General features: G+C 47.9%; 1 protein-coding gene across 2 annotated transcripts in view; it reads right to left on the minus strand.

The window, feature by feature from the left end:
- KCNC4 (potassium voltage-gated channel subfamily C member 4) overlaps positions 1-12346 on the minus strand; it is a 453824-nt gene extending 441478 nt beyond the window's left edge. For both annotated transcript variants that reach the window (XM_069238336.1, XM_069238335.1), the window contains exons 1-2: positions 12138-12346; positions 6821-8577 (exon numbers count right to left, since the gene is read on the minus strand). In XM_069238336.1, the coding sequence (XP_069094437.1) occupies positions 6821-7426 (606 nt within the window). In that variant the 5' untranslated portion in view covers positions 7427-8577; positions 12138-12346. The remainder of the gene's footprint in view (positions 1-6820; positions 8578-12137) is intronic.
- Between the last annotated feature and the right edge of the window lie 791 nt (positions 12347-13137).

The raw sequence follows: 13137 nt of genomic DNA on the forward strand, positions 1-13137 counted from the left end.
ATGGTGGCCGTGTGTTCGCTTATGTGAAACTGTTTTACTTTTCAGTTTACGTGGCAAGAAAAGTCAGGTTAGGAGTTTAAAACGCCAATAGCTGTAACTCGAGCAAACGCGAGACCCCGTTGCATTGCAAATGCTTGTTTACTTTTATCGCCTAACTGGGCACAGAAGCATGTGGTGCAAATAGTGTTTCTGTGCTTGCAAAAATCAAAAGTTATCCTTTGTGTAGAAGCCATTCACAAAGTCACGGTCATGTCTGGCAAATGCGCAGCCAATAATATCACAATTGTATTTTGTAAGTTTGTGCCGCTTTTGGTCAATAAATGACGGTGATGCTGCACAAAAAAAGTATAATCAGGGCCTCAGTGTGCAGCAACAGAGGCTGTTACTTCTGCAAAAGCTTCCAGCCTTCCTGTAGAATGGACCTCTCTCTTCCTCGAGCCCTTGGACTTTATACATCACCCACTTCTACATTAAGGAAAGTCCTCTTAATAGGTTTTACTCCGTATGCCAGAAGTGCAGTGGAGGTCTTTCGTTAGATTTGTAAAGACGGTAAAGTAGCCAGGGTTCAGAAGATGGGTGAGGCTAGCACACACCCAGGCATATCCACGAACAAATTCACATACAGGCAGTACATGGGAAAGTGCATTACATTCAATAAAATCACACACTAGGTAGCTTAATACATAGGGCATCCAACACACTCGCATACAGGAAATGGGTGTGCACGGGATAGTATCACACCAAGGAGACAGCCTAGATAATCATGGTGTTGCCTAGAATGTACACTACGTTACATCAATAGATGCCTCTTTCCTCAGAGACCTCAGTAACCATCATCTCCCCCTAATCTGGCATTGAGCACAAGCTGTACTTTTACTGGTTGAGTTTCTTGTGCCATACCTGTATGCCCTCGATCGATTCTCCTGGGCTGGGCAGGGGCCCGAAAATTGCCTGACATCTGTACCCGACTTCAGTGCTCACACTAGATCCCTGTCCAAATCATTCTTGGGTCCCCCCAGGGCAGGATTACAACTGATTAGAGATGGCACTACCGCCCCTGTAAGAACAGCCGTCCTAAACCGAGGATTCCACAGGGCCCAATGGTTCTAAACCTCCATAGAATTAGCTGAAACATGTTTGAGCAAAACGAGCTGTGGACTGAACCCTGGGACAAACCAAAGAATTGGGAAAAGGTGCCTTGACCCTAAAGGCAATAAAAGTGACTGGATAGTGAAACATATATACATGATAATCAGTTGTATAGTGTTCCTGGTGAGAGCCTTCAGGGCACCTACCTAGATCACGGTCTTCATTGATCTACCAAACCCAGGATAGTCAAGGGTCTTTGTAGACCCAACTTTCCTCCTCAGGCCACATACCAGTTATAAAAGTCCTTGAACATATGGCTCAACAACTCCAGGATCTATGGAAAAAGCCTGGCATGAAGTACAGTGGAACACAGGACAAAGGGAAACGTCCTGAACGATGCGTTGTAAACATCTTGGACGTTTCCCACAAAAGCGTAATCAAGCTTGCCAGAACGACTGCCTTTTTATGTGCCTTAGCCACGCATATGACAAACTATGCATATGCATGGTTAAGGCACAGAAAAAAGCAGAGTGGAACAGTAGAGCATGCACTGAGGTAAGTGGGGCTTGGGCGGGGTAGTTTTTAGGGGTGGGTGTGGATTAAGGCCTTGGTGTGGGTGGGGGCGTCAGGCTTTTTTTTAGGGGTGGGCTGGGTTAGTTTGGATATTTCGTTTTTCAGGGCTTAGGGTGGGGGGGTCGGACTATTTTATTTTTTAGGAGTGGGGGTGGGAGAGTTGGTTATTTCTATTTCGGGTTTAGGGTGGTGGGATGGTAGTTTATTTTTTAAAAGGGTGGGGGAAGGTCTAAGGAAGGGCGGGAGGAAAGAGGAGAGAAGGGGAGGAAGGATCGGGAAAGGATGCAGTGAGGTAAGTGGGGTTGGAGCAGGGGTGTGGGTAGTTTTAAGGGTGGAGTGAATTTAGGGCTTAGGGTGGGTCGGGGTAATTTACTTAGCTGGACAGTTTAAGGGCTCAGGGCAGGTGGGCGTGTTGGGGTAGTTTTGTTTTATGCGGCAGGGGTATGGGTCAGGATAGGTCTTTTACTAGGGTTCAGGGCGGGTGAGGGGTCAGGGTATTTTAGTTTCTAAGGAAGGAGTTAGGGGGCTAAAACAGTGGGGTTTTTTAGGGGTCAGGGCAGGTGGGGGGTAGGGGTAGTTTAAGTATTGGGGTGGGGGTTGTTGTGGGCCTTACGGCATGTGGGGGGGTTGTGTGATAGAGCCTTGCATGCCGTTTCCACACATGCCTTTATTAAGCATGCTTTTACAACAAAATTAGTTGTAAAGGCATGCATGGTAAAGGCATGCGTGGATACAACGTGGTTGTGGTTCTGACCACGTTGTTAAGGCATGCGCTGCTTGTGCATGCATGGTTCCCTCAGACAATCCAGAGCAGGGTAAGGCAGTGCAGGACGTATAATCCCACACAGATCGGGCAGCATATTAGTGTAATGACACACAGGACAAACTGCACAGGCTATATTCGCTTACAGGTCAAGGTACACAGGGGTATAGTAACACAGAAGAGGACTACAGATGGGAGTAACAAGAGAGGCCAATTCATATGTTGCGATTACTCACAGAGAGGGATAGGGTTGTGTGTGATGTACTATCCAGTACATAGGATGTAATCATACAGAAAAGGAAGTACCACACGCGCAAGAGCAGGAAGTGCATGAGGTGCAGTCACTCATAGGTGAGGGAAATGTGCTGGATTTAATTTTATTTGTAAATATCCGACAAGTAAATTGAAATTCATATTCAAGTTTATTTTTATTGCACAATTAAAATATTTGCACACAATCTGCTAAAACCTTTACAGAAAAATCATCTGAAACAGGTATTAAAGAGCCAGATGTGTCAAAGGGTTTTACCCATTCTGTGTCTATGGGAAAATGTGTTCATACATATGGCCCAAAATACATTCTACAACGTTCAATAGTATACATAAGCAGAAACTACCATAACCAATAAAGTTAATTCAGATTAAAAAAACATCTTACTCAAAACATGGAATGCGAAATAAACCCGCCAGCTGGGTGGTTAACGGGTACTATCTCAATATATAAAGTGCTGCTATATCAGTTAGATGCCCATAATGGAAAATGCCATAAGTTGCATGCATACATGCTGTGCAACTGTTTTTCCTTTCTCTGTTACACGTTGAGTTTTTCCAAAATAATAGAGAGAAACTTAACCAGTCTAATGTTCAAGGCTGTGTTTGCCAGACTCAGGGCTTCTATAAAAGCCTATAAGATGGTGCTAAAAATATCTGTAAGAATGACCATAAGATATAAAGTGCATGCATGCTTGTCGTGCGGCTAGTTTTTCTCGTAAAGGCGGTTCCCATTCCTGTCTTATTTCTCACTGTACAAAATTCTGCATCAGTCTTACTACTGCTTATCTCCCTCTTTCGCATGCACCGCTCCGTTGCCAGGTAGAGCAGTTCTGCTGGAAACTAAGGCTCCGGTTATAGACACAAAAATACAAAATAATAAAGAAATGAACACAGGCGACTCGTGGAGGAAATTCGCACACTGAGTGTCGTGCTGTACCTTGTGTGCAGTCACACTCATGGAGGGAAGTATACGTGGTATGATGATACACAGGAGAGCGCACCACCTGGGGTATAACCGCACATAACCATAACCAAGTACAACAGAAGTATAACCGCACGTAAACATAACCACTTACAACAGAGGTATAACCACACGTAAACATAACCACTTACACCAGAGGTATAACCACGTACACCAGAGGTATAGCCACACATAAACATAACCACTTACAGCAGAGGTATAACCACGTACCCCAGAGGTATAGCCACACATAAACATAACCACTTACAGCAGAGGTATAACCGCACATAAACATAACCACATACAACAGAGGTATAACCACGTACACCAGAGGTACAACCACACATAAACATAACCACTTCAGAGGTATAACCGCACATAAACATAACCACTTACAACAGAGGTATAACCACGTGCACCAGAGGTATAACCGCACATAAACATAACCACTTACAACAGAGGTATAACCAGGTACACCAGAGGTATAACCACACATAAACATAACCATTTACAGCAGAGGTATAACCGCACATAAACATAACCAAGTACAACAAAGTTATAACCGCACGTAAAAATAACCACTTACAACAGAGGTATAACCGCACATAAACATAACCACTTACAGCAGAGGTATAACCACACATAAACATACCCACTTACACCAGAGGTATAACTGCACATAAACATAACCACATAACCACTTACAACAGAGGTATAACTGCACATAACTACTTACAACAGAGGTATAACCCCACATAAACATACTCACTTACACCAGAGGTATAACTCTACATAAACATAACCACATAACCACTTACAACAAAGGTATAATCGTACATAAACATAACCATATACAACAGAGGTATAGCCACACATAAACATAACCACTTACAACAGAGGTATTACCGCACATAAACATAACCACTTACAACAGAGGTATAACCACGTACACCAGAGGTATAACCACACATAAACATAACCACTTACATCAGCGGTATAACTGCACATAAACATAACCACTTACATCAGCGGTATAACTGCACATAAACATAACCACTTACACCAGAGGTATAACCACACGTAAACATAACCACTTACAACAGAGGTATAATCGCACGTAAACATAACCACTTACAACAGAGGTATAACCGCATGTAAACATAACCACTCACAACAGAGGTATAACCGTACGTAAACATAACCACTTACAACAGAGGTATAATCACACATAAAAAGACCACTTACACCAGAGGTATAACCACGTACACCAGAGGTATAAGCACACATAAACATAACCACTTACAAAAGAAGTATAACCGCACGTAAACATAAACATTCACAACAGAGGTATAACCATGCGTAAACATAACCACTCACAACAGAGGTATAAGCGCGCATAAACATAACCACTTATAACAGAGGTATAATCACACATAAACATAACCACTTACACCAGAGGTATAACCACATACATCAGAGGTATAACCGCACATAAACATAACCACTTACAACAGAGGTATAACCGCACGTAAACATAACTACTTACAACAGAGGTAAAACCGCACGTAAACATAACCACTTAAACCAGAGGTATAACCGCACATAAACATAACCACTTACAACAGAGTTATAACTGCACGAAACATAACCACTTACAACAGAGGTATAACCGCACATAAACATAACCACTTACACCAGAGGCATAACCTCACATAAACATAACTACTTACAACAGAGGTATAATCTCACATAAACATAACCACTTACAGGAGAGGTATAAACGCACATAAACATAACTACTTACAACAGAGGTATAATCTCACATAAACATAACCACTTACAGGAGAGGTATAAACGCACATAAACATAACCACTTACACCAGAGGTATAATCGCACATAAACATAACTACTTACAACAGAGGTATAATCTCACATAAACATAACCACTTACAGGAGAGGTATAAACGCACATAAACATAACCACTTACACCAGAGGTATAATCGCACATAAACATAACCACTTACACCAGAGGTATAACTGCATGTAAACATAACCACTTCCACCAGAGGTATAATCGCACGTAAACAGAACCACTTACAACAGGTATAACCGCACATGAACATAACCACTTACAACAGAGGTATAGCCACACATAAACATAACCACTTACACCAGAGGTATAACCGCACATGAACATAACCACTTACAACAGAGGTATACTCGAACGTAAACATAACCACTTACAGCAGAGGTATAACTGCACGTAAACATAACCACTTACAACAAAGGACAGTGCCTTAATTAGAATCGCACATGCACAGGGCAGGACATTTAGTGTAATCAAACACAACACATGAGTGGAAACACATCACACGTAGGAGAGGACAGTACATGATGTGTAATAATGCACACTGCAGTACAAAGGATGTTTATCACGTAACGAAAAGGGTAGTATGTGATACATAATTACACATGCCAGTACATGGCGTATAACATACAGCAAAGATGGTAATTTATAGGGAATAATCACGCATATCGAAGGCCCTAAATGGGGAGTGTTCAATCCTACAAATAGGAGGGCAATACACAGGTATTCATTCAGAGAGGGGAGGGCAGTAGACAGGTTATACTCATACAGAGAGGAGACGACAGAATGGATAGTATTATCTCACAAAAACAATTAATAAACTTTCCTCCATGATCCATGCATGGGTATAATGACTAACAGGAAGGGTCTTTACACTGATTATTAACTGATCAGGAGGCAACAGTACATGGTGCAGAAGAGCAGAGCTACAGTTATGATGAGGTTGGAGATATTGTTTTATAATGCATTACCAGGGTCGGACTGAAGACCAAAACCTACCTGGAAAAATATTTGAACCGGCCTCACGCATTGTAGGAAGCCATGAGGGCATTCCTGGCTCATGGAAGCCCTTTGTGCTCTGAAATAAGTTTTTGAAGCTTACCCAAGAAATGCTAGAATAGCAGAATGACTTGTCTGGCCTGGTTAGCTTATTTTTATCCTATGTTCCAATTGGAGGGATTAATACACAAGGTACACTTGCCCTTGGAAGAGTCTGTTTGGTATACTGTCTACACTGGTAGATCCACACATTCCTTGCCATTCCCTTATCACATACAAGAACTGGTACTCACCCGTGCCGCTCTGGAGGAGTAGGGATCCTCAAAGAGTGCCCATATACGAGGCTGCCAGAGTTTCCAGCATCCACGAGGCCTGTCTGATCGCTCATCGATTCCCAGTCTGTGAGGCGCATCCTTCTCCTCATCGCCCTCCTCGGGGTCAGGGCTTTCAAAGATGTCCAGTGCCTCTTCGGCATCGCGGTGTTGACGATAGCTCATCCAACAGCATGGCTCCACATCTGTCTCATCAATACCCCAGAAGGCTAGCTCCTCTTCAAAGAGTGGCCCACAGATATCGGCTGGACAGTGAAGCTTACCCGTGCGGTAATAGTTCAGCACATAGGAGAAGATGCCCGGATGGCGGTCAAAGAAGAACTCATTGTGACTCATGTCAAAGTCAAAGTTAGTCTCTGAGTCAGGTTCTGCTAGCCAGGCTAGCCGGGTTCCAGGCAGTGTCCGCAGAGTGCTCTTGTAGGTCTCATGGCGTGTGCCTCCCACGTTGATTGTGATTTTGTCCGTCTCTTCGCCACGGGCCATCTCTTCCCTCAGACATGATTTGGATGGTGGTTTGTTAGCTGACTTGCGCCCACGGTAGGAGGAGACACACACCGAGCTTATCATAGGTGCTCCTTGAGGGCCCAAGCTAATTGGTTATTGCAGCCTTTGGGTGGATCCCCAGAATTCAAAAGAAGGCATTTCGTATCAGGTAGATTCTGTACAAAGAACAACAAGAGATATGACAGCCAAGGAAACAGAAAAACATAAGTACTGGGAACGTGGTTGTACCTCGGCAAAACAGTTGGCCTTGTGTTTGGAAACCTGGAAGAAATTCACACGTCAATCTTTCAGTAAGTGGGACCACGTGAAAAGATTTCAGAGAGCAAAGGCGCTCAGCAGCTGTAATGGAGCCTCCCTGCAGTGATTTACCTTCCAAACTCCTCCTCCAAGTCTCACTTCTCCTTGCTCTGATGGAGCTTTCGAAAATCCTTCTCCCCGCGCTGTGAAGGCGTTTTCCAAAGTCCTCCTCCAAATTTCAGCAATGGAGCTCTCCAACGTGCTTCTGCAAGTCTGGCTTCACCCTGCAGTGAGCAACCTTCCTAAAGTCCTTGTCCTCTCTCTGTGATGGAGTTTCCCAAATTTCTCCTTCAAGTCCGCCTGCGCCTTGCTGTGATGGAGCTTTAGGAAGTCATCCCCTGCTCTGCTGTCTGCCAACCTTATTAGGTCAACCTGTGTCTCTTCTTCATATCCATTTGTTCACTGGGCTAAAGAGTGAATTCTCAAGGTCACAGCTAAGGTCAGATGCAGAAAATTGAATTCTACAAAGACCTCTGTTGTAGGCAGCGATATACAATGTTCTAATGAGGGTTTCAGAAAGCTTCACCCAGTGCTGTTCAGTCCTATGGTCTTCCAAGGTTCAAGTGTTCCACGTGATAGGTGGGTGGGTGGTGGGGAGGGTCTTCACAGATCCCTGGCTTCACCGGTGTACTCTTCTCCTTGAGTTGAGCTTGAAATATCGGATCATCAAGGAATCTTTCCCCCCTCCTTGAAGATGCCTCTTGCAGCAGGAATAGAGCACTAGAGTGCCTTCGAAGGGTCTCTCGGTCGCCTCAGTCGCCAGTCCTGGGTCAGTGGCGAAGGGCCTCTCTGTGAGATCACATACGGTGAATGGAGGTCACCAGGGGAAACGCCTCGATTCTCGGGTCTCGTTACCCTGTTTTCCTTGTGCACTCTTCGCGGATTATGGTTCATCTTGACTGACCTTCACATTTCTCCTGTTGAAAAAAACAAATCGGTTAGATCGAATCCAGCTCCCCAGAGTCGAAAGAGGCGCCACTCCCTGTCTGTCCCTAGCAGGAGACCGGTGGGGGCGCTACCCCCTCACGGCGGCTTGCCAGGAGCCCAGTGAACGAGGCCACGCTCTGTGCCTGCGCCCTATAAGCCCCCTGTCAGTCTTTGCCACCAGCAGGGGCGCAAGATCTGCATCCAACATGGGCTCGGTAACACGGGTGCAAGGTACCCCGGAGGCCAAGCCGCTGCTTTCTGTTTGGTCCCACTTGTTTTAGCGCACTTGATTGGGTGTCCTGTGCTGGTGAAACACGCAATTTATCCGATGTGAGGACAGGTCGTGTTGTCCCCAGTCTCAACACAGAGAGGGAGATGCTTTCAGTCTCAGCAGGGAGGAGAGTCTCACATTCTCACTGTATCGACTGAGACAATCCCCGACTCACCACAGGGAGGAAATGGTTTTCAGTCTCACCCAAGAAAGGGAGACTTTTTGCGTCTTACCATTGGGAGTACGAGGTTCCTACTCTCACCTGGAATGGAGAGATTGTCCCGGTCTCGCCTGAATGAGACTCCTGGTTGTTACCCCAACCCCCGAAAGGCTTCAGTCTCACTTTAAGGAGGGGGATTTTTGCGGTCTCACCCTAAGGAGCGAGGTGCTCCCGGTCACACACTAGGGTAGGAGGTTCTCCAAGCTTCAGCCTAAAGGTTGGAGATTCTCCCAGTTGTCACCCACGGAACTGGAAGGCTCCTAGTCTCAATTTAGGGCGGGAAATTCTCATGGTCTCATTCAAGAGAGTGAGAGGTTATCGGCCCCACTTAGGAAGGGAGGGGCTTTTCGTCTCAGTTTAGGGCTGGGGGTTCTCATGTTGTCACCCCAGGGATGGAGAAGCGTCCTCACTCAAACTGCTTCCTTCTTGATCCTATGAATTACAAGTTGGTGACCGTCTCGCCCTCTGGCTAGACATTTTCTCACCGTGCTCGCCTCAACCTCAGGTAAGATTCTGTCCCTCATTACCCACTTTCGTACTCTCAATCTCAGGGACAGAAATATTCTCTGGCTGATCCCAGTTGGCCCCCGCTTTACGTTTCTCATGTGCTTTAGAGATGATGTCGTCCTGATACCAGATGCGTCCCAGAAATGTAGATTTTCTCGCCCTGACCCCTCTTTCACCATAAGAATGGGGATTCTCTCGTCCTGACCCCTCTTTCACCCTAAGAGCGGAGATTCTCTCCTCCCAGTTTCCCCTGCTCAGGGTCTTTAGTTGCAGCGCCTGGGCGTAGAAGTTCTCACCTTTCCCAATGCCTTCCCCTGCTCCCGGTATCACTCTACTGCTAGCCCCCGCCCCCTACCCCCTGCCAACACCCCCCAACACCCCAGGTACGAAGATGCTCACCGTTTCTAGGCCTTCCAAGCCACCCTCGTCCTGTTCCAGCCGATATAGCCTGGATACAGCCTGTTCCTGTTCGATATAGAGCCCGTAGTGCGGACGATCCCCATCAGTATGCAGGTGCCCCCACCTCACCCTCCCAGCAGTCTGCTCTCCTCTTAGCTCCTCCATGTTTCCAGTCGCCATCTTGCCCCCAGTCTCTTCCCTGCCCCCAAGGGAGAGAACTTCTCGTAGTATGCCCCTTGTCCCCATCTGCCCCCTGTATTACTGAGTTCTCCCTGCCTCTCCTTTGCTCGCAGCCTCCCCTTGTTCCCAGGGGAGAAAGCTGCTCTGAGTCAGCCTCTCACTCCTGGTGCGCCTGATGCAGTTTGTTCCTCACAGTCCATCCTTGCTCCCAGGGTATCCTTTGCTCACAGGATCTTCCCTTCTCCCGGTACCACCTTGTTCCCATGCCCCCCTCTGATAGGATTCTCCTCATGCTCACAGTCACCCAGTCTGTTCCGTGCCCCCAGCCTCTCCTTTGCCCCAGTTCAGCCCATGCCCACAGTCTCTCCTTTGCCCCCAGTCTCCCTCTTGCTCCCAGTCTCCTTTCCCCCCAGCTTATCTCCTGCTTCGAGTCTGGCTCCACTCATGCTCTTTGCTAATGGTCTCCCTCTTGTTTCCAGCCTAGTGCTCCTAGTCTCCCCTTTGCCCCAGTCTTCCCTTTGCCCCAGTCTTCTCTTTGCCCCAGTCTTCCCTTTGCTCCAAGCCTATCCCCTGCCCTAGGCTATCCGCTGCTTACGGTCTCCCCCCCATACTCACAGTGCCTGGCTGTTCCATGTACCCCCTTGGCACCCAGTCAATTTCTGACCCCAGTCTACCCCCTGCTCCCAGAGTCTCTCTGATCCCAGTCCCCCCCTAGCTACCAGTCTATCCCCTGCTCCCGGTCTCCCTGCACCGGACTCCCTTTGCCCCTCTCACTCCCCCTTGTTTCTAGTCAGTTACTTGCAGTCTCACCTTCGCTCAGGCCTCTCCTTTCTACAAAGTCTCTCCCTGTGTCTCTCCCTGCCCCAGACTAATCACCCCTTACCCCAGCCTCCCCTTGGCTCCGAGCCGGCTTCCTCCTGGTCTCCTCTTGTTCCCAGTCTATCCCCTATTCCCAGTCTCCCCCTCGCTTTGAATCTCCCTCCACTCCCAGTCTCCCTCTTGTTCCCACTCCCCCTATGGACGCAGATGTCCCCCCCTTCTCTCTCCCCCCCGATTTGAATATTGACCTGCTCCCATAGCCACCCTCGGAACCTCAGGTTCCTGGTCTCCCCTAGTCATGCAGATGCTCCCAGTTCCTCCCTCACTCCCAGGCTCCCCTTGTTCCAGTTTCCAGTGGGGATTAGGATGCTCCCTCCTGTCTCCAGGCTCACTTTAAGGAGTTCCCAGTCTCCCTCGTTCCCATTCTTCCCCTGGAAATGCACTTGTTCCCGGTCTATCCGTTGGTCCCATTCTCCATTTGATCCGATCCCATTAGCCCCGTGTTCCCCGTCTCCCTCTTGTTCCTAGTCTTTCTCCTGTCCCCAGTCACCCCCTAGGTATACAGCTGTTCAGTCTCCCTATATTCCCGACCTGTCCGTTGGTCCCAGTCTCTCCCGCCCTCGTAGTGCCTTATTCCCAGTCTCCCCTTTGCTCCCAGTCTTCCCTCTGCTCCAAGTCTCCCTCTTGCTCTCTGTCTCCCTGTTGTTCCCAGTCTCTCTCTCTAGGGATGCAAATGTTCCTAGTCTCCCTCTGATCCGATCCCAGTAGCCTCTTGTTCGCAGTCTCCCTCTTGCTCCTAGTCTCTCTCTTGTTCCCAGTCTCACCCTGGGGATACAGATATTCCCAGTCTCCCCTACTCCCGGTCTGTCCGTTGGTGCCAGTCTCTCTCTGATCCTAGTCGCCCCTTATTCACAGTCTCCCTTTGGCTCCCTGTCTCCCCCTCTTCCCCCAGTCTCCCTCGTGTCCCCTGTCTCCCCCTAGGTTTGTGGATGGTCCCTGTTTCTCTCATGCTCTCATTCTCCGCTAGCTCTTAGTCCTCTGCACCCGGTCTCCCTCTTGCTCCCGGTCTCGCCCTGGGTCCCAGTCTCCCCCTGGGTCCCAGTCTCCCCCTGGGTCTCAGTCTCCCGCTGCCCCCGTCACGCGGACGCTCTCACCTTGCTCCTGAAGGCTGCAGCATTGCTCCACGGGTGCCCCACGCCCATATTTTGACTGCGTGGCGGATGCTGGCTGCTTGTTGCTTTTACACCCAGCTTCTATATGTGCAGCAAGTGGCAGTTCATCTCTCTCCTCCTCTGATCGCAGTAACCCCTTCCCTGCCGAGCCGCAGCCCGGCTCCTCCCTCGCTCCCACACCCTCCTCTGTCCCCCTCGCCTTTCTTTCCACCTCGGAGTTTCCTATTGAGTTTTGTCAGTTGTCTCTATTATTCAGTGTCTTCACAGCCCTCCCGGCTCCACGCCCTGCTTACAGCCCCATTCTGCTTATTTTCGCCCGTCTTTGCGTCTCGCGCCGCTCCTCTTTCCCGCTCTCTCACAGACTTCCTCTCTGTTTCTCCCACGGTCCTTCTCTCTTTCTCGCGCACACATTCCCCTCACACCTCGTCTTTCTCCTCCCTCACACTCCTTCCTTTTCTCTACCAGCCAGACTCCTCTTAGCTCACACGCTTTCACCACCACCTCGTTTTTTAATCACACCTCCTTTTCGTTTCACACCCCTTCTCACGCCAGTTTCTTCTGTCACAAAATCTCCTTCTCTCATTTTTTTCTTCTTTTTACTTCTACACGACTTATCGTTCCACTCTCATCTCTTCTGTTATCATTCCCACTTCTCTTCCCTCCCACACCCTTCTCTCCTCTCACTCCCCTTCACACTTCGCAGGGGTGGGCTCAAGTTTCGTTACGCCACTTCCCGTTTGCTCCTGAAACGTGCTGCTGCTCTCCCATTAAATATATTGTGACAACGCTGAGAAGTGCAGGTACTCTCCCTTTTCAATTAAAGAAGTTTAGTCACTCCGTCCTGGAAAGTGCCTATACGTTTAAAACACCGATTTGACATTGAACTTTAACACAGAGATTTTTTTCTTCTTCCGTACAAGCCCTTCTCTTCCCCTTTTCTCTCACTTACAGACACGTCTTCTCTGAGCTGAATCTCACTGCT

The sequence above is a fragment of the Pleurodeles waltl genome, chromosome 6 (genome assembly GCF_031143425.1).
Source record: "Pleurodeles waltl isolate 20211129_DDA chromosome 6, aPleWal1.hap1.20221129, whole genome shotgun sequence".
NCBI classification, from domain to species: domain Eukaryota; kingdom Metazoa; phylum Chordata; class Amphibia; order Caudata; family Salamandridae; genus Pleurodeles; species Pleurodeles waltl.